Source organism: Hyperoodon ampullatus (assembly GCF_949752795.1).
Source record: "Hyperoodon ampullatus genome assembly, chromosome: 5".
NCBI classification, from domain to species: domain Eukaryota; kingdom Metazoa; phylum Chordata; class Mammalia; order Artiodactyla; family Ziphiidae; genus Hyperoodon; species Hyperoodon ampullatus.
This window is the reverse complement of record NC_136918.1, coordinates 132,148,080-132,174,431: the sequence shown is the minus strand read 5'-3', so window position 1 is coordinate 132,174,431 and position 26,352 is coordinate 132,148,080. Positions and strand designations below refer to the sequence as shown.

The 26,352-nt window shown below is 33.1% G+C and overlaps 1 protein-coding gene and 1 pseudogene across 2 annotated transcripts; both read left to right on the top strand.

Annotated features, from left to right (window-relative positions):
- The first annotated feature begins 2,098 nt into the window (after window positions 1–2,098).
- On the top strand, window positions 2,099–3,989 carry LOC307053827 (SH2/SH3 adapter protein NCK1-like; annotated as a pseudogene). The gene is made up of 2 exons: window positions 2,099–2,111; window positions 2,870–3,989. The product of its transcript is annotated as an SH2/SH3 adapter protein NCK1-like (transcript).
- Window positions 3,990–7,214: 3,225 nt separating this feature from the next.
- LOC307053826 (uncharacterized protein) lies at window positions 7,215–24,868 on the top strand (the record flags this gene model as incomplete). The annotated part of the gene is made up of 3 exons (XM_079705287.1): window positions 7,215–7,275; window positions 20,203–20,313; window positions 24,561–24,868. 3 exons carry the CDS (start codon window positions 7,215–7,217, stop codon window positions 24,866–24,868), a joined length of 480 nt encoding a protein of 159 aa, XP_079561413.1.
- Between the last annotated feature and the right edge of the window lie 1,484 nt (window positions 24,869–26,352).

Here is a 26,352-nt window from a genome sequence, read left to right as displayed (position 1 = left end):
TGCTCTATTTTCTATTAAATAAAAATTTCGGACTTCTCATTTTAGCTCTGACATGGCAAGAGCTTGGAAATTGTCACTCTGGTCTTTACAACAAGATAAAGCTTCACAAACTAAAGATCAATGACTTTTCTAGAATCTAGCAGAAAACTGAGTTTTCAGGACAAACCACTCCTAAAATCTGGAGAAATGGGGGAATCTGTAGTCACAGCTGAGATCTGCTTACCAACAGGAGAAACCTCTGGAGTCATAAACTGTTACAAATACTCAAGCTCTCATTGTGACAAGTTACTAGAGGCTGAATATGGATTCGTACAAAAGTGGGAAACTCTAAGGGGCTTTTGTCTTAGAGGGGCCCACACTTTTATGGGCTTTATCTACAGGAACTCTACCAGGTTCACACCATGAAAATTTGAGAAAGATCCCTTCTTTGCTCTGGCAGTGGGAGAGGAAGAGCAAGCTTTGTGAAAGATACGCAGAGTCTTTCCCATAACTGGAAAGGTCTCAACTCAAGGGGACTGAGCAGAGCCTTGTCTCTGAGCCCTGGGAAAAGGACAAAGCCTGTAATTTCTACATCTCATGTGATAACTTGCTCAGATATTGTTCTTTTTTTTGATTTGACATCCTATAAAAACAAAATATTTAGGCATAAACTAATTCTTATGAATATAATAACACTTCCTTTGTAAAGTTATTAGTTTAATATAATAAGTACTTTACCCTCAGTGTATCAGGGAAAGAATATTTTTAAACATATATACTCTTTAGAAACTGTTACATTTATGAGCTTGTAAGGAAGAGCTGTCTGTACCTTTTTGCTCGGTCTTTGTTCAATGTGCCCTCTACCAGGAGTCTCCTTAGAAAACAATGACAGGGATACATGTTGTTTGAATCTTTTCCCTCTCCCCATCCTCTGCTGCCAGACACACACACACTGCCCATTCCAGCAGCTTCAATCTTTGTTTTTTTTTTTTTTAAGTATGGCCTTGTGTCTTTTTTTTTTTTTTAAATATATATTTATTTATTTATTTTTGGCTACGTTGGTTGGGTCTTCGTTGCTGCACGTGGGCTTTCTCTAGTTGCAGCAAGCAGGACTACTCTTTGTTGCTGTGCGCAGGCTTCTCATTACGGTGGCTTCTCTTGTTGCAGAGCACAGGCTCTAGATGCGTGGGCTTCAGCAGTTGTGGCACATGAGCTCAGTAGTTGGGGCTCATGGGCTCTAGAGCACAGGCTCAATAGTTGTGGCACACGGGCTTCGTTGCTCCACAGCATGTGGGATCTTCCCAGACCAGGGCTCGAACTGGTGCTCCCTGCCTTGGCAGGCGGATTCTTAACTACTGTACGACCAGGGAATTCCCAGCAGCTTCAATTTTTATAAAATAAATAGAAAGCCTGGGTTTTCTTTTTCCATGTTCAGACTTTCCTTATTATTTTAACATTTTAATATGTAACTTTTCAGGTTTTACCCTACTTTTTTCATAAGTTAAAAGAAATTGAGGCTTGAATCAATATTTCTATAATTTTTCCAACTCAGGTTGAGTAGTATTTGTTCCTCATTTAAGTCTTGAGAGGGATTTTATTGCAGGTTTTTTTTGGGGGTGGGAGTTGGCTTCCTTCAAACCTGAGACTGTTATGGATTTTTATCTCATATTCTCATAATTAGGGTCTTAAGATCCCTTTCATCTTTAAATTATACATGATGGGACTCCCAATATAACTCTCATTTGATTAGATAAGTTGCACAAGTTTTCATGGATCTCCAGTGATTCTTACTAATACTTCAGTAATGTGTTAATAAACTAATAATTGTGCTGACTTTTTTGTGATTTAGTGAACGGAGAAATTATTTGGAGGATGAGTTTCATTGATTCAAGCTAGAAGTCAAAATCTTCAATTCAGTTATTAGCAGTTACCTACATAACACTAAATCCAACCTGATAGGACATTTTAAATAATGGGACTTAAATTCCAGGAAATAAATAATAATTAAAAAATCACACACCCAATACCTTTTTTTTAAAGAAAGAATCTTTATATCTATCAGGTATATACTGAAATATTTATGGACCTAAATAGCAGGGCATCTCAAAATGATGCAACAATGAAGGAAGCATGTGAGGCTACGTTTGAAATACAATTGACCTTGACTTGGTAATTCATTAAAATGAATGAATAATTAGTGGGAGTTGTTTATATTGTACTACTATATTTCTGTATTTAATTTTTTTCCGTAACCATATTTTCAGAAACAAATGTTTTATTTTGTGAGAAGGACTCTAGGACTTAAGGAATGTGGAGAGATGTATTGAATATAACCGTACTTCGTGTAACACCTGCCAAGATGGTATTTAAAACAAATTAGAGAAGGGCAGAGCTGAAGAAGTGAACAGCACGTGCATTGTCATGGGGAGGGAGAAGAAACATATTTTCCATAAGATAAAGAAGGAATTGGAGTTTTAGGATCATTGTTGGATTATTAGAGCAAATATAGTATATGGACATCTTTAAATAATGAAAATGATTTTCATTTCATACTGCCATAAATTAAAAAAATAGCAACACAGAACAAATGTTTAAAAGAAAATAATTGAAATGCAGATAAAATATTGTCATCTTGGCACATGCCCAAGAAGTCCCAGCTCAAACACTGTGCCCATATATGGGGTCTGGACTAGAAAGGAAAGCAGCTTGAGGAGATTTATTTCCAGAATGTCATGCAGAATACAGTAAACAGGAAATCAAATTCTAGAGGGATAAAGGGGATTCCTAAGGTGATAAAGACAATTCCCTTAATGCTAACTGATTATCAGATGAAAGAGCAGTAAGTATGGATTTGAACAGTGCAGAAGTTGCTGAAAAATGGCAGAATAAGTGGTGGTAGTAGCCAAATTTGATTATGTGGCCCAACAAGAACAAGAGCTGGACATCAAGAAGAATGAGAGATTGTGGCTTCTGGATGATTCTAAGTCCTTGTGGCATGTTCGAAATTCCATGGATAAAACGGGTTTTGTGCCTTCTAACTACATGGAAAGGAAAAACAGTGCTCGGAAAGCATTGATTGTAAAAAACCTAAAGGATACATTAGGCATTGGAAAAGTGAAAAGAAAACCTAGTGTGCCAGATTCTGCATCTCCTGCTGATGATAACTTTGTTGACCCAGGGGAATGTCTGTATGACCTCAACGTGCCAGTTTATGTAAAATTTAACTACATGGCAGAGAGAGAGGATGAATTGTCATTGATAAAAGGGACAAAGATGATCATGATGGAGAAATGCAGTGATGGATGCTGGTGGGGTAGCTACAATGGACATGTTGGATGGTTCCCTTCAAACTACGTGACTGAGGAAGGTGACAGTCCTTCGGGTGACCATGTGGGTTCTTTGTCAGAGAAATTAGCAGCAGTTGTCAGTAACCTAAATACTGGGCAAGTGTTACATCTGGTACAGGCTCTTTACCATTCAGCTCATCCAGTGATGAAGAACTTAATTTTGAGAAAGGCAATGTAATGGATGTTATTGAAAAACTTGAAAATGACCCTGAGTGGTGGAAATGCAGGAAGATCAACGGAATGGTTGTTCTGGTGCTGAAAAACTATGTTACCATTATGCAGAATAATCCATTAACCTCAGGTTTGGAACCATCACCTCCACCGTGTGGTTACATTAGGCTTTCACTCACTGGAAAGTTTGCTGGCAATCCATGGTATTATGGGAAAGTCACCAGGCACCAAGCAGAAATGGCATTAAATGAAAGAGGGCATGAAGTTGATTTCCTTGTTCATGAGAGTGAATCTTCACCAAATGATTTTTCAGTATCACTAAAAGCACAAGGATAAAACAAGCATTTTAAAGTCCAACTAAAAGAGACTGTCTACTGCATTGGGCAGCATAAATTCAGCACCATGGAAGAACTTGTAGAACATTATAAAAAGACATCACTTTTTACAAGTGAACAAGGAGAAAAATTATATCTTATCAAGGATTTATCATGATACTGCTGACCAGAAGTGACTGCTATACAGTTGTAATTCGTCATGTAATTGAAGACAGAAAATATCAGTCCAGTCATGCTTGATTGGAAATTGCTGTTTCTAACTCTATATGAAAATTGACTATAATACATAAGTATTTTTATTATAACTCAGTCCACACATATATAATACAGATGCCAAACATCTGCATAGAGCAATTCCTTATCCTTGGTTTTCTGTTTTATTATGTTTTTGCTCTTTTTCTCTTTGCTTCTAATATTAAGGTTGTATATTTTGAAAAATGATACAGATCAAAAGTCTTTATATGGAAGAATTTCTTTATTGCCTTTCCTTTATTTCCTTGTAAGGGAACCACCTTAGTTACTCCTGCAATGGTTCTCTTCATATAAAATTATTATATCAATTATATCAATATATGGCATATGTTAAAGTAAATTTCTTGGAGAGTTGTTTAAAAAAAAGAATGTCATGCATACTGATCATATGAGTGATGATAAAGAAGAAGAATTTGATTTGTGTTCACATTTTCAGGGCTCGAGGCCTGAATAAAGTTCCTGCTCATGATCTTATGAGCAGAGAAATAGACATATGTATGAGTAAAAGACAAGAAACTTTGACCTCAGAATATTTGCATCTACACTGCCACTTTGATTGCCAAATGAAGATACCTTGTTGACAGAATATTATGATTGATGTTTTCATCATGTAATTTCTACTTATAAATTATTTGTAGGGCTTCCCTGGTGGAGCAGTGGTTAGGAGTCTGCCTGCCAATGCAGGGGACACGGGTTCGTGCCCCGGTCCGGGATGATCCCACATGCCACGGAGCAGCTGGGTCCGTGGGCCATGGCCACTGAACCTGCACGTCCGGAGCCTGTGTTCCACAACAGGAGAGGCCCGCGTACCGCAAAAAAAAAAAAAAAAAAAAAAAATTATTTGTAATTATGAAGAAATGCCTCAAAATTTACTTTCTGCACAGCAGATAATTGCATCTTAAATACAGAGTGAAGGAATCAAAGTGACTTTCCAAAGTTGGTCTTGGCAGCAAAATATTTATTTTTTTAGAGTTTTCTTTTTATTGCTATAATTTGGTTGCATTCATGTGTTATCATTCCCAGATATTTACAAATATATTTTCCCTCCAATTGGCTGTTGACTGACTAGAATTCCAAGGAAATGGATTTTGTCATAATTACTTGGAACTGAGAAATTTGGGGCCTGATACTGTTTATTTATTTAGTTTTTAATAAAGTTAACTTAAAGGAGGATAGCACATTACATTTAAACAAGGAAAAATAATAAGTATGTCTTGTAAGTTTCATATTTCTCTCTAAAATCTGCACAAATACTACTGATATTTAATAATATACCTTACGTTCATCCTTTCTAGTCCATTTTTCTTATTTCATACTATGACGGGATATTGTAAGAGCTTCTCAAGTGGTCCTCTTGCTTTCAAGAATTCATCATACAATCCACATTTAAGAGAAAATATATATTCCTAAAACATCGCTTCTCTGAGCCCATAGCCCAAAACAAAACTATAGAATATAATGTATGGTCCACCCTGCAGGTAAGTTAAAATGTTTCCCAACCATCAATTATTCTTTATTTAAACTCTGTGCTCCAACCACAATGCTTTGCTCATTGAGGACACACCTTGCTTAACTTTGTATCTGATCATAAGCTAAAACCAGTTTCTGTGTTGGAAACTCCTCTTCTCACTTTGTAAAATTCTTATACACATCCTCTAGATGCAGATCATTTTACATTTCTACAGAATTCTTACTTGCAAGACATTGCAGTCACCATAATAGTTAATTCCTCTAAATTACCCTTGAAATCAGTGTAACTATCCATCACTTTATTCCTCCATATACTGCTTTATGGTATTTATAATAAAAAACACATATGTCTTCATTCACATACACCAAATAACACACACATACATACAACATAAAGAAACAAGCACACAATCACACACACAATTGAGAATACAATTAAGTTGTGGGATTTAAAGTCAATGGAGTCATCATTTATATATTTATCATCTTCCTTCCCGAAGGTTTATCATTGTTTCTTTCTCATAATATAATGTAAATATGAATATTTTATGGAGTATATTTGTTTTAATTGATTTTTTTACAATTTGAAGTATATAAATATTTATATCACTTCATATAAATACTTCTCTATTTACAAAAAACTCATACAATATGAATTTGTGTTTCAGGAAAAAAGAAATTAAAAAAATATCAGCAAATACATATGTTGTTTCCTTTTACAAGGTATCGTGTTAGGTGTCAGCTTCATGTCTTTGAAGTGCTTTTAGACTAGTTCCAGTAACCAGTCAAAAGATGAAAAATTTTGTGAAAGGCAGGGTCAACTTAAAAGAGTAGATGTATGTTTGTAGGTGTTTGTGGACTAGAATTGTTGAAGAAAGCTATGAGGAGAGGGAGTTATTTTAGAGTGAGAAAGGATGTCTGATACAAAGCTTAGAGTGAGAAAGGCAACTGAAGTTTCAAGAAACAATTGGAGAGGGCTCAGCTAGGTAGAGTGGAGGTTTATTGCCACTTGTAGTGGCAAGAAACTGGAGGAAGTAGGCTTAGATTATTTTATGACAAGACTTGAATGTTATCTTTACACGTATGAAGGTGCTTAGAAGGTTATCATACAAATATGCAACAAGAAAGAAAAGCCACATATTTGTGCATATTTCCTGTCTAAAAATATGTGTTCTCAATCATTTATGGATTATTTAATAATTTTACCCTAGTTTATTTCATCATAAATAATAAGGAAAAATCATCATTGAAAGAACCCTATCTGAGGCAAAATGGAGATATTGACAAAGATCAAAATCTCAAATTATCTAAAATAGGGGAGCCTGATCATTATGATGTAGGTATAGAAATATGTAAAAACATAAGCTTTGAAGACATGAAAATAATTATTAACACAAAGCCTGTTTCTGAAGGATGAAAATTCAATTCAATTCAAATAAAAAATGTATTTGTGCATCTCTGGAACTACCCTTTGTAAAGAGAGGTATGGCTTAATAGTACTGTGTTTCACCAAAGATGGATTTTCAAAGAGAATGACACTTGTGTGTTGTGGTTTACCACACCCACACAGAGGGAGTATAAGAGGCAGGGTGCAGCTGGTGATATTCATTCTCAGGAAAGTCACCTTCAACATCCAACCAAAGCTTCAACCCCTGACACAATGAGCTACCACTGCAGCAACTACTATGGCGGCCTTGGCTATGGCCTTGGTGGTTTTGGAGGCCTGGTCTTGGAGGATATGGTGGTTATGGCTGTGGCTACTTCGATCCTATTTTCTATAGAAGATACTGGTCCTCTGGATTTTTCTGAAAATGTTTTTCTGTTACTCACTCATTATTTTAAAATAATTTTAAATAAATTAGTCGTTTTTTTTTCCTTCAAAGCAAGCAGTGAAATTTTTGAGAGGCCACTGAAGATATTGCAATAAAGATTGACACTTTGAATCAATGGAGACATATGAATCTAAACCAGAGTTTCATCACTCATGCTGGACGTTCTCATTCCTGCAACATTACTAACATGTAGCTTCTTTCTTAATCTATTCTGTGATAATTCTGGGCATAGTTTCTTTTTAATAAACATTTTTCACAAGCATAAAAACTTGGGTTTATTTTCTTTCATTCATTTTGACATAATTGAGTTTCAAGATTTGTAATAATAAAGTTTTTGCATCAAAGCTTTTTTCCAAGTGGAATTATTTACTTCCTACTATGTTCCCTTATACATGACACTCACTGATGTTTAAGATTATACCTTCTTCCAGTGATACACGTTTTGCTTAGTTCATGTTTCCATTTGATTGGAAATCTCACAGAACCAAATAGTTTTAGACCTTCTGATTCCAATGAAGATACTTTTTCTCTACAAAATTCAGCAGTCCATGGAACACCTGTTTTATTTTCAATATTGTATCAATAAGCTTGTATCATTAAACATATACATTTTGACATCTATTAAAATAAATTTTATTCTTCATTTATCTATCCATTTGGAAGGAAACATGTTGAGGCAGGACCATCTTTCTGTTATTTTTGTATTCCATTCAATTTAGTAGACACTTTACTTTATTTCTATGGCATTCTAAAAGCAATGGTAACTACTGGGACTCCTAAGATGAACAAGCTAAAATCCATTATTTCAAGAAAGATTAAATATTATGCAATTTTTGAGGAGAGAAAATACATGACAGAAAAGTCTGTTTTAATACAATAATTTTTAACCTTAACGTTGGATGAAAACTCTTCACATATCTGTATAACCGAATCACTGTGCTGTACACCTGAAACTAACACAATATTGTAAATCAACTATACTTCAATAAAAAAGAAGATATCTGTATTAAAAAAAAAGAAGATGTGAGGCCTCAGTTAAGTACTGAAAGATGTATTTCATCTTTGGCAAATAAGAAGGTTGAAAGAAACAAGACGTGTCTATTAGCATGAGAAATGGTGTCCAGACAGGCATAAGCCATGCAACTTATGCTGTATAATTATGGTGTAGTATAACTTTCTTCATCAGTAAGTACACCATAAAATTTGTAATCCTTTGGATCATATTATAAAGCCTTCCACAAACTGACACCAAGGTACCATCAAAGCTTAGGTTCTATAAAGGTTAAAGACTGTAATTTTTATAAAAAGAGACAGTAAGCATGCACAAAATTTTCCTTTATGCATTAATCAGGGAACCAAGAAAATGGCAAAACTGGTTCAAAAGAATATGTGAAAAACCAAGGTATTCATTAGCAGTGAACAAAAGAAATACTGAGATAACTAAGTTAGACCAAAAAATGATTAATTTGCAAGTGGGCAATAAACAGTAATCTTTGTAGTTTTCTACGCTCATGAAAACAGCCTCATCATACTTCCTCAGTTTTATAGTTGGAAAATGCTGGGCCTTAATACATTATTCAAATAAAGTTTTATTCCACTAAAGAGTCAGATGACTTTCAGGTGAGTTATTTGGAAAATATCCTGTGATATACAGACACCTAGTTTCAGTTCTGGCATGTAAAGAGCTTGGAAGTCTTCAGAAAAACTGAGACTCAATTAATTTTCCTAGATTCTTCAGAGAACTAAAGTTACTGGGAAAATTACCACTCCAAAACTAGAAAGACGTGTACCTTCAGAAAAACACAGCTACCAAAATCTGCTAACCTGGAGCAGAAGTTGAGCAAGTCATAAACTGATGGGAACAGTTAAATGGTGATATTTTTGTGAATTTCTATACAAACATAAATGAGAAACTGCTGGGGGAGCAGTGTGTGGAAGTCCTCATACTTTTTTTGGGTTTCCCTCCAAGAACCTCACCAGGTTTTCACTGTGAAAATGGGAAAGGTCTCTTCTTGATTCTGGAAGGGAGAGGGAAGAGTAACCATAGTTAAAATATGCCCAGAGTCTTCTGGATAAAAAAGGCCTAATCTCCAGGAGAAAAATAAACAAAAACTCAAAATCAAAAATTTTGCCAGAGTGTAATTCTGAAACTTTGCCCCAGATGAGGGAAAGAAATTCTCATGACTACAGCTTCCTCCAACCTTCTTGCCTTACCTAAAGTAGACTGAGGAGAACAAATAACAAGAAATAGATGAAGGAAATAGATCTAATTCCAAGGAAATAGATGGAGAATGCATCAGTCAAGGAAGAGAGTAGGGAGAAGTGGGAGGGAAACTATATACCTGAAGAAAAATTTAAGAAGGTCATACCACTAAGACCAGTCTCTGTAAAAATAATTGATACTTAATCAGAAGATTGTAGAATGATCCTTTTCCCCACGTCTTATAACCAAACTATTATTGGGTTGACCAAAAGGTTTGTTCAGGTTTTTCTGTAAGATGTTACAGAAAATAAACAAAACTTTTGGCCAACAAAATACATTGAAGGGCTTCAGTGTAATAAATTAAAATGGATTCAAATTGAAAGGGGTGTAATACACAGATTCTCTCTGAGGAGGGGTACATAGGGAAAACCAAGGTCTAGAAGGATGACATCACTTTTAATATGAATGATATAAATGCACCAATGAAAATATGAAGATTGTCAACACAGATTAAAAGCAAACAAAAAAATAAAAAACAACACCCAAGACTCAACTGCATGTTATCTGCAAAGAAAAACCCACTTTCAGTATCAAGACTCAGATATAGTAAAAGTATGGAGAAAATACACTATGCAAACACAAATCTAAAGAATATTGGGGTTCCTGTATTAATTTCAGGCAAAAATACTTCAGAACAAGGAACATGATCAAGAACAAAGAAGGCATAATTCTAAACTGTATGCACTTAACAAAAGAATGTGAAAATATATGAGGCAAAAGCCAATAAAATTTAAAAGGGAAATAGACAAATTAAGTAATGTAGCTGAGAATTTAACACCCTTCTCTCAATAACTGATAGATAAATCAAACAAAAAAATCAATAAGGATATAGATGACATGTGTTTATATCTTTTCATAATCAGTTTGATACAATTCATATTCACAAAATATTCCAACCATTAAAAGCAGAATACAAATTATTTTAAAGCTTGCTAGGTGCATTCATCAAGATAAACCATATTCTGAGCCATTAAACACACTTTAATAAATTTAAAAGGATAGAAATCATAAAAAATTATGTTCTTAGACCACAAAGGAATTAAACTAAAAATCAATAGCAGAAAGATAACTGGAAAATCCCACATGTTTGGAAAGTAGACAGCATACTTCTAAACAAACATAAATTAAAAATATGTCTCAAGAGAAGTTGAAAAGATATTTTAAACTTAATTAAAATGAAAATGCAACTTATTAAAAGGTGTGAAATCAGCAAAAGCAGTACTTAGAGGGAAATTTATAGCATTAAATTTATATGACAGAGGGCAAAAAAGGTCTAAATCAATAACCTTACTTCTACCTTAGGAAACTAGGGAAAGAAGAGCAATTTAAGGTCAAAGTAAGCAAAAGAAAATATAGAATAACATTGGAGCAGAAATCAATAAACTTGAAAATGGAGATCAACAAATCCAAAAACTAATTTTTTGAAAAGTTCAATAATTAATAGATTTCTAGCCAAGACAAAAAAAGATAAGACACACATTACTAACATTAGAAATGAAATAGGGGTCATGACCACAGATCCAATGGATATTAAAATGATAGTAAGTGTTCTACAAACAATTCTACACCCATAAATTTAGATAAAATGGACAAATTACTTTAAGATACAAACTATCAAAACTCACACAAGGAGAAATAGATAATTAAATAGCCCTATATCTATTAAATTAATTAAAGCAATAATTAAAAACCTTCCAAAAGAGAAAACACCTGACCCAGTGTTTTTCCAGTTTCACTACGGTATTCTAACAAACACGTAAGGAAAAAATATTACAAATTCTCCACAATCACTTCCAGAAAATAGTATCTGAGAAAACATTTACAAACTCATTCTGCTGGGGAATTATCCTAATATCAAAATCAGACAAGAATATTAGCAGAAAAGAAAATTATAAAACAATGTCTCTCATGGAATTTGTTGTAAGAATCCTCAAGCAAATCTAATCTAAAAATTTATTTTAAAAAAATGAATGAGGTAGAATACATTCTAAGTATGTAAGGCTGGTTTAACATTTGAAAATCAGTTTATGTAGTCCACCATATCAATGAACTGTTAACCAAAATTTCAGAGAAAAAGACTTGATTGAAATAAAGAGACATTTATTTGGGGTTGGTTAAGACTGTAGCCCAGTAACACAGGTTCAAGAAGCACTTGAATTGTGGTTCACTGGACTACAAAATAGAGGAAGCTTATAAGGGCAAAGACTGCAAGACTCCAGTTAAATGTTATTTGTCCAGAATTATGATTGGAGAGGCAAGAAGTAAGAGTGCTTGTTAAGCAAGGATTAGTTGGGGTCTGAAATGGTTGCATATTTGCAACAAGGTTATAGTTAACAGATGTTGTACTAAAAATGGCTGGTGGTTACCTTGGGTTTGGTACAGTTCAGAAAGTTCAGGTTCTCAGTGGTGCAGAAACGTACCTGAGACCAGAAACCCAGTGGCTGCCCGACTCAATTTTGTATGCCTGAACTATGATTATCCCATTATGATTTAAATCTGTCATCAAAGCAAAAACAAATAAACAAAGAAGCAAAACCATATGCTCATGTAAATGGATGTGGGGCATGCAATTCTCAATTATGCTTAAAAACTCACCTCCAACTAGGAACAGAGTAAAACTTCTTCAACTTGAAAAATAACAGGTAAGGAAAAAAACCTCTACTGCTAACTTAATCTTTAGAAACTAGAGACTGTCAACTAAAAAATTATTCACAACCTAAAAACTGTTATGGTTTATTCAGCTGGAATTTTTAAGGCTTCAAGCCCGAGGGGCAGCATCTCAAGTAACCCTGAGAGAACTGCTCTGAGGAGACGAAGGTGAGAACCAGGATACATAGGAGTTTTGCAATAAAGGGCATATAGTCTGAACATCAAAATATTATTGTTAATTAAGGAAAACCAGATATGTCAAGTTAAGGAATTTAGCACTTTGTATGGGAAGATGCAAGAGTCTGGGCTCACTGAAATCATTCGTTTGATATGTACCTTAGCTATCTGGGACCAGTATCCTGTGTTTTCACATCCTGAGTTCCCTCAGGGCTCACCAGCTCACCTTCTGCTGGTGGCTGCAATCTCTAATGACTGTGACGTCCTTTGTTTACTGATATTGAAATGGTTAGGTGTCATTTCCAGAGGCTCCGAGGAACTTGGTCCTTTATGCCTCAGTGCAGAAAGAATTCAGTGGGTGGCAAAATGATAGATAAGTGATTTATTAGAATAGGACGCTTGTGAGTCTTACAAGTGGGTGAGCGACAAGGTGCTGCCCCCCAAAAACTTAGTGGGCTACAATTTTATAATCAAAGGAAGAGAGGGAAGGGGGCAAAGACCATTTTCTTCTTCATTCTTGAGTAGACATCATGCTTTCATCATTAGCTCCTCCTCCAGATTGGGTTTCTTGTCCCTACATGGTCAGGCCAGGACTGTCATGGCACTATGGAAATTATTATTTTTTATGTGTGCAGAGAGCATGTCCTAAGGGTCATTAAATTACTGAGCTTACTGGGCAAGATGTAGGTCTCATGACACCATTGTTTTGCTATTTGGGAGCATGTCTCTTGTCTCTGTCGCATGGTTTTTGTTGCTAAGCAAGCCTTCTTTGTTTTGTGGTTAAGTAAACTTGTTTTCTTGAGTAATCATCAATTACAGGGGTCTCCTACACTTTTTTCTTTACTTACAATCCCCTAGTGGGATTAACTATTTAAATACTTACTTTGTTCCTTTACTCTGTACATATCATATGGCAGGCAATATTCCATTTCTCAATATATTAATTCTAAGATTGGGTTATTTTATACAGATTGACTCAGTTGTTTTCCCTTTAGGAGATCAAATGGATCCACATTAGGTATGAATATTCACATGCTTTTTTCCTACAGCAATTAACTTTGATAAAAGTTTTGAGACACTTTCAAAATTGCCTTTGTTCAAATGAGTTATCCTCATTCATGTTGGTTCTAAATTACAGACTTAGAGTATGTTATTAAACTACTGCTATTTCCCCTAAGCTTAAACAAACAAACAGACTTTGTTAAATTTCTTGTGATATCTCAAAGAGACATGTTTCTCCCATTCCCCACCAATTCTGATCTTACTTTCATTCATTTCACAGGAGTATGGAATAAGTTACAAAATGGAATAGTAGTTTAGAGGGAATAAGTTATTACTAGGATGACTCTCACTTCAAGGATTAAAAGGATAAATAACACATATTCTCCTTAAATATCTCATTGGGAGATAACCTCCTGTTGTATTGGCAGTATATTTACTTAAATATAAAGACTGGGTAAGGCTGATCACATCCCCTCTTCTTGGATACCTCTGTGGGCTTTCCCATATCTACAGCAGGAGTCAGTGACAAACTTTTTCTGTAAAGGGCCAGACAGTAAATATTTTAGGTTTTCTGGTCAAATATTCTCTAACACAGCTACTCAATCCTGTTGTTGTAGTAGGAAAGTAGTCACAGAAAATATACAAATGAAGAGTGTACTTGTTCGATAAAACTTTATTTACAATTGCAAACACTGGCAGGATTTAGCCCATGGGCTATAGTTTTTATATTATCCGACCTAAAAGATAAAATAAAAATACTTTAATAGGCATGTAAGGTTTTTAGGAATAAAGGTTTTCTTTTTTTTTACCTTATGTTATACCAATACCTCCCCACACCCCTGCCGCTTTTGATTCCAACATCATTAAACTTTATTCTACATACAAAGTATTGTGGTTCTATAGCATGCTACTTAAAGTTCCTTCAGTATAGAAGGTCATTTTTCCTTTTTTCTTCTACCTGTTTAATTCTTAGTTTCTCTTTCTGAAAAATACTTATACATATGCAATCATGTTTATAGGAGATTTGCTGGTTTGAGCTTCTTAAGATATGAATTACTTCTGGGGTGACCAACCATCCCAATTTACTTGGGACTGAGGGTTTTCAGTGCCCAAACTGGCACAGTCCCAGGAAAACCAGGACAATTGATCACCCCAGCTGTTTCCACGTTCTGCTCTCTTAAATATTTAAATTTAATACTCATTAAATTTAAGAGATTTTATATTCTACCACAACTATGACAATATTGAATTATAAAACATATATTTCATTTTCTATTTATTTTCCATAATAGTGAATTCTATAACTACAGTAAAAACTAGGTACTATTCATCATTTATTGTCCAAAAATATCATATAGTTCTTAAATATTGCATGACTATATATATACATATATATAAATTAGAATGAGGTTAATAGAAAGAGTGGAAAGAAGAAAAGAGGAAGGCAAAAGAAAAAAGGAAGGAAGGAAGGGATAGCTCTGTGTAAATAAAGTATACATAAAAAGTAATTTTTTCTTTAATAACCAAAAACCACAATACAATTATAAAATTATTTAGCCTTACAAATGTAAAGATAGATTTTGGTAAAAATCTTTAATTACTTGTAATTACTTGGAATTAAGGATTACAAGTAATCTTTAATTACTTGTTATTACTTTTTGATATAAGAAATTGAAGTAGTATTGACAGAAGAATATGAAAATATACTACTTCTTGCTATTACCAGAACATAATTGTAAATATTAAATACTGGTCTTGTTGATTGCCCACTAAAATGCCAAGATCAAAATTCTCACCCATGAAATACATTTGTGTTACCAAAAGATTAAAACATGATGCAGAAAATAAATGGTAAAATGTAGCATCAGATAGTTTACAAAATTTGAATGAAATAAATGTTAAAAAGCATATATTTTACTAAATAATTGCCCTCTTATGTTAAATTAATTATAATTTTATTAGCATTGCAACTTCAGTGACTAACAGGTCTAAGAGATGTCTTGAACATCGAAGAGATAGAAATCATTTGCATCATTTAATATGATGAAAAATTAGTGGCCAATAAAATAGATTGGGCTGTGGCTTCTGTGGCCAGGGGTGTTACTAATCTGTGGATGTGGCAGCTTTTAAGAATAGGTGGTGGTGGATATGAATGCTGCCATCCAGCTTGTTATGGAAGACACCTCTGGTTTCTACTAAGTTTTAGGACCTAAGATTCTTGGGAGAATGATCTAACAACAAAATTAAACTTTTCAAGTGTTTCATCCTATCAATTCTATTTCCAGCTTGTAACAAGCAGAGAAGATGAATTGCAAGTTTACAAACTTGTTGGCATAAGATTTAAGAGCTGTCTGTATATGTACAGCTGTTCAATAGCAATTTGGACTTATTCTATAAATATTGGGTATTTTAACACAACAGTTATCTCTCCTTGCACTCTCAAGATAATGATTTTTCATCTGAAATTCCTTTTGTGTATTTTACACTGGGAGAGATCTCTATAATCACTTTTCAATACATGTGTTTAAGATGACATTATAATATGGTTTTAACTTTCATCATTTATCTTAATAAATTTCCTTTGTTTTATGGTATTTGAAATGAAGGCAACTGTTTCTCTTCCTGAAGACAACATTTATTCCTATTATTAAATCAGTGGAAAACAAATAGCACAAATTAAGTTTGAGAGGAAGAGATTGCTGATCTTTCCTGGTTTGCTTTTTTTCTTCTCTATTCTGTTTGTGAGTGAGAATCCAGACTTCCAGTCCTAAGTGTCATAAGTTATCACTGAAGTACTTATTAGACAGTAAATATGGCCTCAACGGCTTTTTGAATTTTTAATCAAAATTTATATTGGTATTAATTGCAATTTATGGCAATGATCTTGTGTGCTAAAATCCCTGGGTTGAGATTCTGGTTATAAACATTCTTGATTTTAATTTCTTTAGCCACCTATACTCTGGTTATATCCACAGATAGTATTCTGAATCACCAAAGGGAAATTGATATCAACGAGCTATGTGAGAGCTTTATACTGAACCAGTGAATCAAAGAGTCTACCCATCCTATCACACAGACCCTGTTATTCGTCTTTTAATTAGCTGACTCACGACTTATTTATAGGGTGAGGACTACTTAAGCTGCTCAGTCAGAAATTTTGATTGATTTTCTTTCTCCAAATCTTTGCTATTTCCACCTTTTAAAAGCATGTTTACAGAGTCTTTTTGGTACTCTGCACCAAAACCTTAATTAGGAAATTAATTGAAAGTTATACTAATTTAAATTAGAAACATTTAAAAATTAACCTGATAGGAAATTTTCTGCAAATCACAATTAATCTAAATCATAGTCCATTGAGTAAAAAAAAACATAACTTTTTTTCATTTTAGCACTTCTAGTGGATGAGTTATAACTGTGGTTTTAATTTGCCTTTTCCTGATAACTCTGATAGCTGATGATGTCAAACATTTCATTTACTTATTGGACCGTTTGTATGTCTTTGTTTCAGTGTGCCTAGGTTTTTAGTGGTGTTTTATCTTTGGACATTCGAGTTGTAAGAGATCTTATGATGAATATATCTATCTCTATCTGTATCTCTATTCCCTGTGTCTAATCTATATCTATATTATATCATTTATATCTATATGTATATCTATCTATATCTATATTTATATTTTATTTCTTCCAGCCTGTGGATGGCTGTTGATGACGTAGATTTCACAATTTTTATTTTATAGTCAGTGTTTTCTGTGTCTAAAACAAAACAAAACAAAAACATCTAGAGGCTTTAGAATTTTAGTTCTTATGCTCGGGTCTATAATACATTTTGAATTAATTTTTATGTATACCATGAATAAATTAAGCCACTTTTTTTTTCTGTTTTCATATGAGTATTTCATTGTTTCAGTACTACTTAATGAAAAGTCTTTTGTTTGTTCTGGAATCTTTGTAGAAGAAAAAGTCAAATTCTAGACTTCTTAATATTTTCCATTCTTTTATTTGTGTATCCTCACTTGAATATCACACATTCTTGATTATACTAGTTTAATGTCTTAAAATCAGTTAAGGCAATTTTTTAAAGATTGTATTGGATATTCTAGGTCCCTTGGATTTCCTTATACGTTTTAGAATACTTTGTAAATATATATTTTGTACAGGCTTTTTGATTAAGATTTTATTTAATATATAATTTTGAGGTATTCAATCTATTGTCAATACACAAACATTATATATATATATATATATATATATAAATTTATTACAGCATTAATTTGTAACTATCAAGGATTGGTCTTGTGCATCTCTCTTTAAAATAATCTCTAAGTATTTTATGTGTTCTGATAATATTTTAAATGATATTTTTGCATTTTATTTTCTAATTTTTAATGTATAATTTCATACTGGATTGTAGATTTTTATTTTTTCAAAGATATTTTTATATTTTATTTTCCAATTTTTTATGTATAATTGTATTATTCATTTTTATATAATTAAACGAGCTTATTTTATAAAGGAATTAGTGTAAAATTAATATTACTTATTGCACTAATTAGAATTATTTAGATAGTTGCTAACATTCATCATTAAAGCAATATGGACTTAGTGTTTTCTTTATTAGAAGTCTATTTTTTTCCTACACATTTATTTTCTTAAGAAATATAATCTTTAAAGTCTTTATTTTTTCTTGTTTCAGTTTTAGGAAACTTTATTTTGAAGAATTTGTTAACTTCTTCCAAGCTGTATGCAGTTTAGAAATCAATACAGAGCGCTTGATTTTTATCTTATTTGGTATTAAGAAAGCCTTTGGGGGCCTTCCCTGGTGATGCAGTGGTTAAGAACCTGCCTGCCAATGCAGGGGACTTGGGTTCAAACCCTGGTCCGGGAAGATACCACATGCCATGGAGCAACTAAGCCCATGAGTCACAACTACAGAATTTGTGCTCTAGAGCACATGAGCCACAACTACTGAGCCCGTGTGCCACAAATACTGAAGCCCATGCACCTAGAGTCCATGCTCTGCAACAAGAGAAGCCATGCAGTGAGAAGCCCACACACCGCAACAAAGAGTAGCCCTGCTCGCCGCAACTAGAGCAAGCCCGTGTGCAGCAATGAGGAACCAACACAGTCAAAAATAAATAAATAAATAAATAAATTTTAAAAAAAGAAAGCCTTTGGGAAATCAGGTAGTTTGTTTTCTATTGTATTAATCCTGTCCTGGGTGGAACCAGTACTAGTACAAATGTTTTGAGCAATTGGTCATTATATATATAATCATAATATTGATATAGCTCAATAAAATCCAAAATTGAGACAGTAGAATAAAGCAATGGCATGAAGTATTTTGTGACTTTTTAAGTCACCATAATTATCTTGAAGCTCTGTGGTAATCTCACCTCAGAGAACTTCAAATATGTTTCTAGTCATTTAGTAGCAGGTTCTCAAAAATGAATCACATGGATATCAGGCAGTGGAATATCAAATATCCCATTAACATGATGTGTAAACCCTTAACAAATATTTCCTTCATTTGCTCATCCTTCAATGGAGATGAATTTTAAAAATGTGCCCAAATTTTAAAAAAAATCTGTAATATTAAAGATATCCATAATTAATCTCTGAAAGAAATTGCTATTGTAGGCTCACATTGTCTACAACTTTATTCCTCTTCCCAGTTTCTACACAAGAAGATCAATAGAGCCATTTATTTATTTTCAGCATGGTATCATAATCCTGGATTCCAGAAAGCAGTCCTAAATTTCCAGAATGCCCTCTTGAGTTTTTTGAGGTTATTATGGCAAAGGATTGTCAACATTTATTTAACTGGGGCACTGTCAGTTTTGACTAGGCTTAAATATAGGGGAGAAGGAACATTTATTTGTTTTGTTTTCTCTCTCTTCTTTCTATCTCTTCTCAGGTTTGGAAATGCTTTCTTTAAGGAAACATCAAGGTTTTAAATATTGTCCGTTAAAAATTAAGAAATAGGTCTATGCTGGACACTTTAAACAAAATTAGCTCTACTGGACACTTTAAACAAGATTAGTTCTAAGTTGGCTTCAAACTGCACACAATCAAGTAGAACTTGTTTGTATATCAGTATTTTTAGATATTTGACATCTAAATGATTTTAATTTCAAATGAGACATGGATTTAGGAGTATAATTAGTGCCTTGATTACCTCAAATGATAAGAACTAGTCATTATTATGGAAAAATAAAGACAGAGAGCCTTCACAGCAAAGGAGTATCATCTTCACAGTGTTGTCAGCCACTAAACTGGACTGGAGAGATTCTCAGAAGCCTAAATGAGGTGGAGGTTATGCCATCCCTTATGTTAGAACAGTCTTGAAGTTGCAAATAATAGTTCTTATTATAGACACAATTTAATCAGAGGAATCCTAATTGAGCTAAAGAGTTAATTTAAAAGTTTTACTATGATGGGAGATGACTCCATGCATATTAAACAAAACAAATAGCCAATACAAGTTGTTTCATAAAATTTCTTCTGAAGAATGAAAATGAGGTAGTTCTGAATGATTTACTACACCTGTAAGTTAGGGTATAAAAACTTCAGCACAGATGTTGAGATCCATACACAGGAAACACACCTTCAATAACAAACCAAGACTTCAGCCCCTAACACCATCCATACACAGGAAACACACCTTCAATAGCAAACCAAAACTTCAGCCCTTGATACCATGAGCTATTACTGCAACTACTACAGAGGCCTGGGCTATGGCTATGGCTATGGTTGTGGATGTGGCAGCTTCCGCAGACTGGGCTATGGCTTCAGAGGCTATGGATGTGACTCTGGTTATGGAAGCTTCAGATATGGCTGTCATCACTACCTATTTTTCTGTGGAACATATGGATTCTCTAGCTTCTCTTAAAATTCTTCTTTATGAATCTAATATCTGGCTCCATAAGTAGACATGTTTAATCTGATTTCAATCATTGGGCCAATCAAGATTATGCTAGGTCCATTTGTTCAATATAATTAGTGCCTAAGACTTTTAGTACACTTATAATTACATCAGGTCTCCTCAATTTCCTTAATAAAGTCTCTTAATTTGAAAAAGCAAATATAGTTTTGGTTTAATTCATTTATTCTCAATTATATACACATATAACTCAGTACAAATATTAGTCAACATTGAAGGAATATTTTAATATACTTTCTTGAATTTTTATTTCCTGAATTTTAATCAGATAATACTTAGAGTTTATTTCAACAACAATAAAAAAATTCAACTTTAACAAGTTTGAGTAACATATCTATGGTAACAAATAAAAATGATTTATATGTTTTACATTTGATGCAATTTTGTTTATCAATGAAGTACAAAATATGTAAATAATCTATCCCTTTTTTCAAAATTTGTCCTTTTGTGGTAATTAAAGAACAGTAGTAGACTCCAAACTTCTAGGAAAGAAAAATATTTGTTAAATGAATTTCTTGATTATATATATCATATTTCTCTATTTCCTGTTATTTCACTTGGTATTCTCGTGAAAATAGTTATTTTATAATCTTACTAAAAGTGTTACAAACTAGTTAATTAAAATACATGTAATATTAAAAATATAAATTGGTTTAGATTTTTGTTGTTACTGTTCTTCTGTGGCATGTAATGATATTCTTTTTCACTATCATCACCATCATCATCATGACATTAAATTCTTTTGCAACTGTAAATGAATGAAAACTGTTATAACCAATAAATATATTACTCTGCAGCTTTACTTGATGAGAATCATCAAAAGAGTTTTTTTTTTTAAAGTGGAATTTCAACCAATTAACATACACTAAAAAGCAAACATTTTATTGCTGGTGTTTCACATGATTGGGTATATAAATGATACAATATAAATATATTGTTTCAAATTTGAATAGCATGTTCAGGTAATATGAACAATATGAATATGAATAATTCATATACAGTGAAGTTTGTTGTTGTTGTTTAAGTTGGTGAAATCTAATAAGGACAACAGAAAGAGGAGCTGGACCTAGCATTAAGATTGTATAGTGCTGCCCCCTATAGTACAGCTAGGGAAACTGCAAAAGGTTAAATGGCTTGCCTAGAGTCACAAACCCAAGTGTCAGAACCAAGATCAGAAAACAGTTCCCCTGAATTCTGGTGTTCTGCTCCATTATGTTGATTCTTTTTCATTGTATACTTTAAAAATTTGAATACCATCTGGAAAGTTCTCATCATATTTTCATGAACAGCTATAATTTTATAGCTAAATTTATGGGGATTAATTTCCTCTTAGATTAACTACCTCTTATTGTGTTTCCTTTTACATTTTTATTGTTACAATTTTATTTTATTGTATGTAATCTCCTACTTCTCAATTTCTAATTTAGTTTTGCTTCGAGGCAAATGAATAATTTTAAAGCTCAATTATCAGGATCATGACTTTTTATTAGATTTAGATTTGTTTAAACTATATGAAGATAGAAAAAAATAAAACTCGGCCAGTTCTGGTCACTTGTCCAATCATATGTTATGCTTTCATAGGACAGGTTATGCTAGTTAAACTTTGGTATTCCATTAAAGGAACATTGACCCATATAACCAAATTTCATTTGAAACTATTCTATTTTCACACAGGTCAGTATCTTCACAGCCTGAGGATGTTGTTGCAAAGTTGCAAAGAAAAATAATTATTAGAAAATTAGAATGAGAAATATGCATGTGTGGCACTCCTAGTATAATATAACATTTTTGTAACTTACATTTTCATATTTTATTTATTTGTGTCTGAATTTTAAGAAAAACTATGGAATGTATAACAAAAGTTTCCATTACATATAAGTAAAGACCATTACTCACTCTAAAAGAAAACATATTTTCTTCTTCGCCATCCATTTTCATAGAATTGTTTAACATAAATTTCAAAGGAAACTTCCTAAAAGTGAAATGAAGGAAAAAAAAGATCATCATTCAGTCTATTTAGGGCCTAACAATGAAGCATAAAAGCAATATTTCTCTAAAGAAATATATAACACTCATTTTCCAATGGATACTTTCATTTTGATCATTTTTTTCACTTAGAAAAAAACAAGGCAAATATTTATTCTATAGAGTCTATAATATTTTAGTGTTGATATTTTATTGCCAATGATCATGAATCGAATTGGTTTTGTGCAAAACTCTCACATTTTATTCCTTGAAACTATTTTGATTTTTATTTGACTGTTGAAGTTTTCCATTTATGTTTTGTTTAGTGTTCTATCTCAGGACGATGCATCCTTTTTATTCCAAACAAACAAGACTCTCCATTAATCACTCTCACACGATATGGCTGAGTTATATGGGCAAAATGTGATATCCTTAACTCAGTCTGAATTAGTTGGGATTCTATGTCTTCAAAAGGACTCACTGAGAATAAGAATTGAGCTTATCAACTCTTTCTAGTCCAGAATGAGAAGTCATGAAACAGTATTTGGATAAAAGACAAATGGTACATGGATTATGGCATACTGAGTCATATTGTGGTTTCAAAAGGTAGCTTGCTAAGGTGCAGTCAGAGAGTTGCACAGATTGTGGTAGCCATGATAGTAAATGTAATTTACTTATACTTTATTTATTAGTTCTATTAACAATTTTTAATTCCCTACTCTGTTTAGGATTGAAAACATCCATTTGAAGAAATTCCTCTTTGATAAAATACTTGGAAATCTTATAAAAGTTCAACTACATGTTCAAGACCATGTAAATTAAACAACTTTTTACTGACCCAAGTCAAGAGTCAGGTGCTACATGAAGATTAATCCAGTGTAGGGTCAACTTTGGACCTCATTGATTAGCTCAGTGAAATTAGCAGAGGAACTCCATGAAGTCCAAGCCGAAAGTCCTCACATATATTTCTTGTTTCTTAATCCTTTCTGTGTTATTTTGACATTGTGTTCTCATTTTCAAAAATTTGAAGATATTTTCAATATTGAGATACTATTTTAACATTCAGAAGGACCTAGGAGTTTGTTGTATGTTTTAAAAGATAAGACCTTAATGAACAATTAACGGATTAGTAGTGAGTGGTAAGAAATCGCCTGAAGATGAATGGGTACAGGACACACATATAAACAAAGGGAAAGATATTATGGTAAATATAAAGAAGAGGTAGAAAGAAAGACATTTATTGGAATAGCAAGTGGAAGACTGGAGTAGGGAGAAATATTGTCAACTTTAATAATTTACCTGGTTGTTCCTCATGAGTATTGAGAGGAAGGGAAGAAGAATGAGAACTAAAGGGAGAATGAAAATAGAGATCATATATGGATAACTGAAGAAGGGTAAAGAAAGGGAGAAAGAGTCTGGCTTGTGCAAAAACATAGATGCACATGCAATCTGCAATTTTAGTAGGACTTTGAATAGAACCAATTATGGAGGAAAGTTTTAGGATTTGAAATAAAAATTGAACTACTACTCCAATAAGCCAGCTTTTGAGATGGATTTTGTGCCCTCAATTTCTGAAATTAATTGTTCCATGTTTTGCAACCAAAAGCTTCTGAAGATGGTGTGTAAAAGCAAAAATTATAAAGGTTATTATAAGTTAAATGATAAAAATCAACATATGGCTTTTTAAAAAAATTTTTAAATGTTTTCATATATACTAAATAGAGGCACTTTCTTCAGTACTCACCCCATAAGTTTGCTTTCAAAAAATATAGATTTAACATCTATAAATTGAACAAAATATCTGTGAATTTAGTTGGAGATGGAGTTTTCATTCAGGAGATGACAGAACAGAGGAAATGTTTAATTATTAAAAAAACCCATCAAATGTAAATGGTATAGTATACCTGATAATGAACAATTCAACTTAGAGTTTGGAATGCACAAATTTTGACGAGTCAGACACTTCTTCCCATAAAATCAAAGCAACAGGCTCAAGGACATCTTAAATAAGAAGCTAAGTAACCTGAAATATTTTAATGAGAATGAGGACCTCTCTCTGTGTCAGGAGACAGCAGATTAATGAGTTATAACATTACAGGTAATATGCAGAATGACACATAGGAAGGCTATAGAGGTAATATGCAGAATGACACATGATTTATCACATGCTCTAACCAGGGTATATAAGCTTCCCTCTACACATGCTGAGATCCACACTCAGGATCTTGTTTGAACAGCAAATCAAACTCACCACCCCTGACACCATGAGCTACTACAGCAACTACTACGGAGGCCTGAGTTATGGCTATGGCAGCTTTGGTGGACTGGGGTATGGCTATGGTTGTGGATGTGGCAGCTTCTGCAGACTGGGCTATGGCTGTGGTTTCAGAAGCTATGGATATGACTCTGGTTATGGAAGCTTTGGATATGGCTGCCATCGCTACCCATTCTTCTATGGAAGATATGGATTTTCTAGCTTCTGTTGAAATCCTACCCCAAGAGCCCAATATTTGAGGCCATAAAATAATTATCTAAGTCTGACTACAATAACTGTACCAAACAAGATCACCCAGGACCAAGCCAAGATCAAAAGTATTTAGTGTCTAAGATTTTAGGAATATTTATCATTTCATAATTGTCTGCTTTATGTTTCTTGTTGTCTCTTATTCATGCTTTCTTAACTGTGGGATTTCTCTAATCCTTTTGCAATAAATTTTCCTAAGTTAAAACAGCATACATGGCTATTATTATTATTTTTATTTAATTCACAATATCAGTGTGATTATTTGTAATTGCACCTAATTGACAATGAAAAAAATAAACTACTCCATGAAGAGCTAAAGTAATAGGAGATCTTACACTCACCCATATGGCTAGATAGATACACGTAAACCATAACCCTCAGTTGAAATAAAAATTTTTTTCTCTGAATACTAAACCAGATCTTATTCAATGCTTTTATTTAGATAACCTTGATATTTAAAACTAGCACTGAAATGTCAACTTTATATACTTTCATATTTAAAGTGAAGCTAACATGAAGAATAAATGTTTTTCTGTTTTGTTCAAAATTGATATTTATTTAGCTCTTCCAGTGTTCAGAAAACATGATGATAGAATAAAACTTCTCTCTAAATATACACTGAAAAATAAACTTCTTTTTGTGAACCTCAATCATGTTTTCCTCATGGTCTGCCATGGTGTGACATGACATTGTTCTTCAGTATTATCAACACATTGAAATATTTGGCAGTTCATCAGAGAAATTTAAAAATCACTGTTATTCCTTGGGAAGTAATCTGTATTAAGGTTATGGCTGATCAGAAGATTTATACATTCTAGCAAGTGTCTTAAAATGCTGACCTTCAAAAAGTGGGTCATTTCTTGTTAGTACTTCAAATAAATATTTGACTGTGAAAAACACATAACAAAATATCAGCATTTTGCCAAAAAATGTTATATATTTAGGTAGTGAAACAAAAGTGAATATCTTTTGTTTGAGTTATTAAATTCAATAAAACCAAGGCAATAATATAAGGAGAGAATTGTGAAGCTGGCTGGGGTACTGTAAAACTTAGCAAAACAGCATCTTAGATGGGAAAGTACCTCCAAAAAGTAAAATGAATTGCTAAGGATCAAAAATGGAATGAGCGGTACAGCCTAAGACGAGAACCAGTTTTACTGAATACTAGACAGTCTGCTTCACCATGCTTCCTATCCCATTCCTTGAGCACTTCCCTTTTAAGTGCTATAAAATAAAACATCTTGAAAGTTCTGGCCATGTGTCTTTGAAGAGCTAAATTATCACAGCTTGTTGACCACCTCTATTTATTTTGATTTGCAAATATTCTGACACAGAATCCTGAACTATCAATTTCTTTTTTTAAAAAAATCTTTATTGGAGTATAATTGTTTTACAATGGTGTGTTAGTTTCTGCTTTACAACAAAGTGAATAAGTTATACATATAC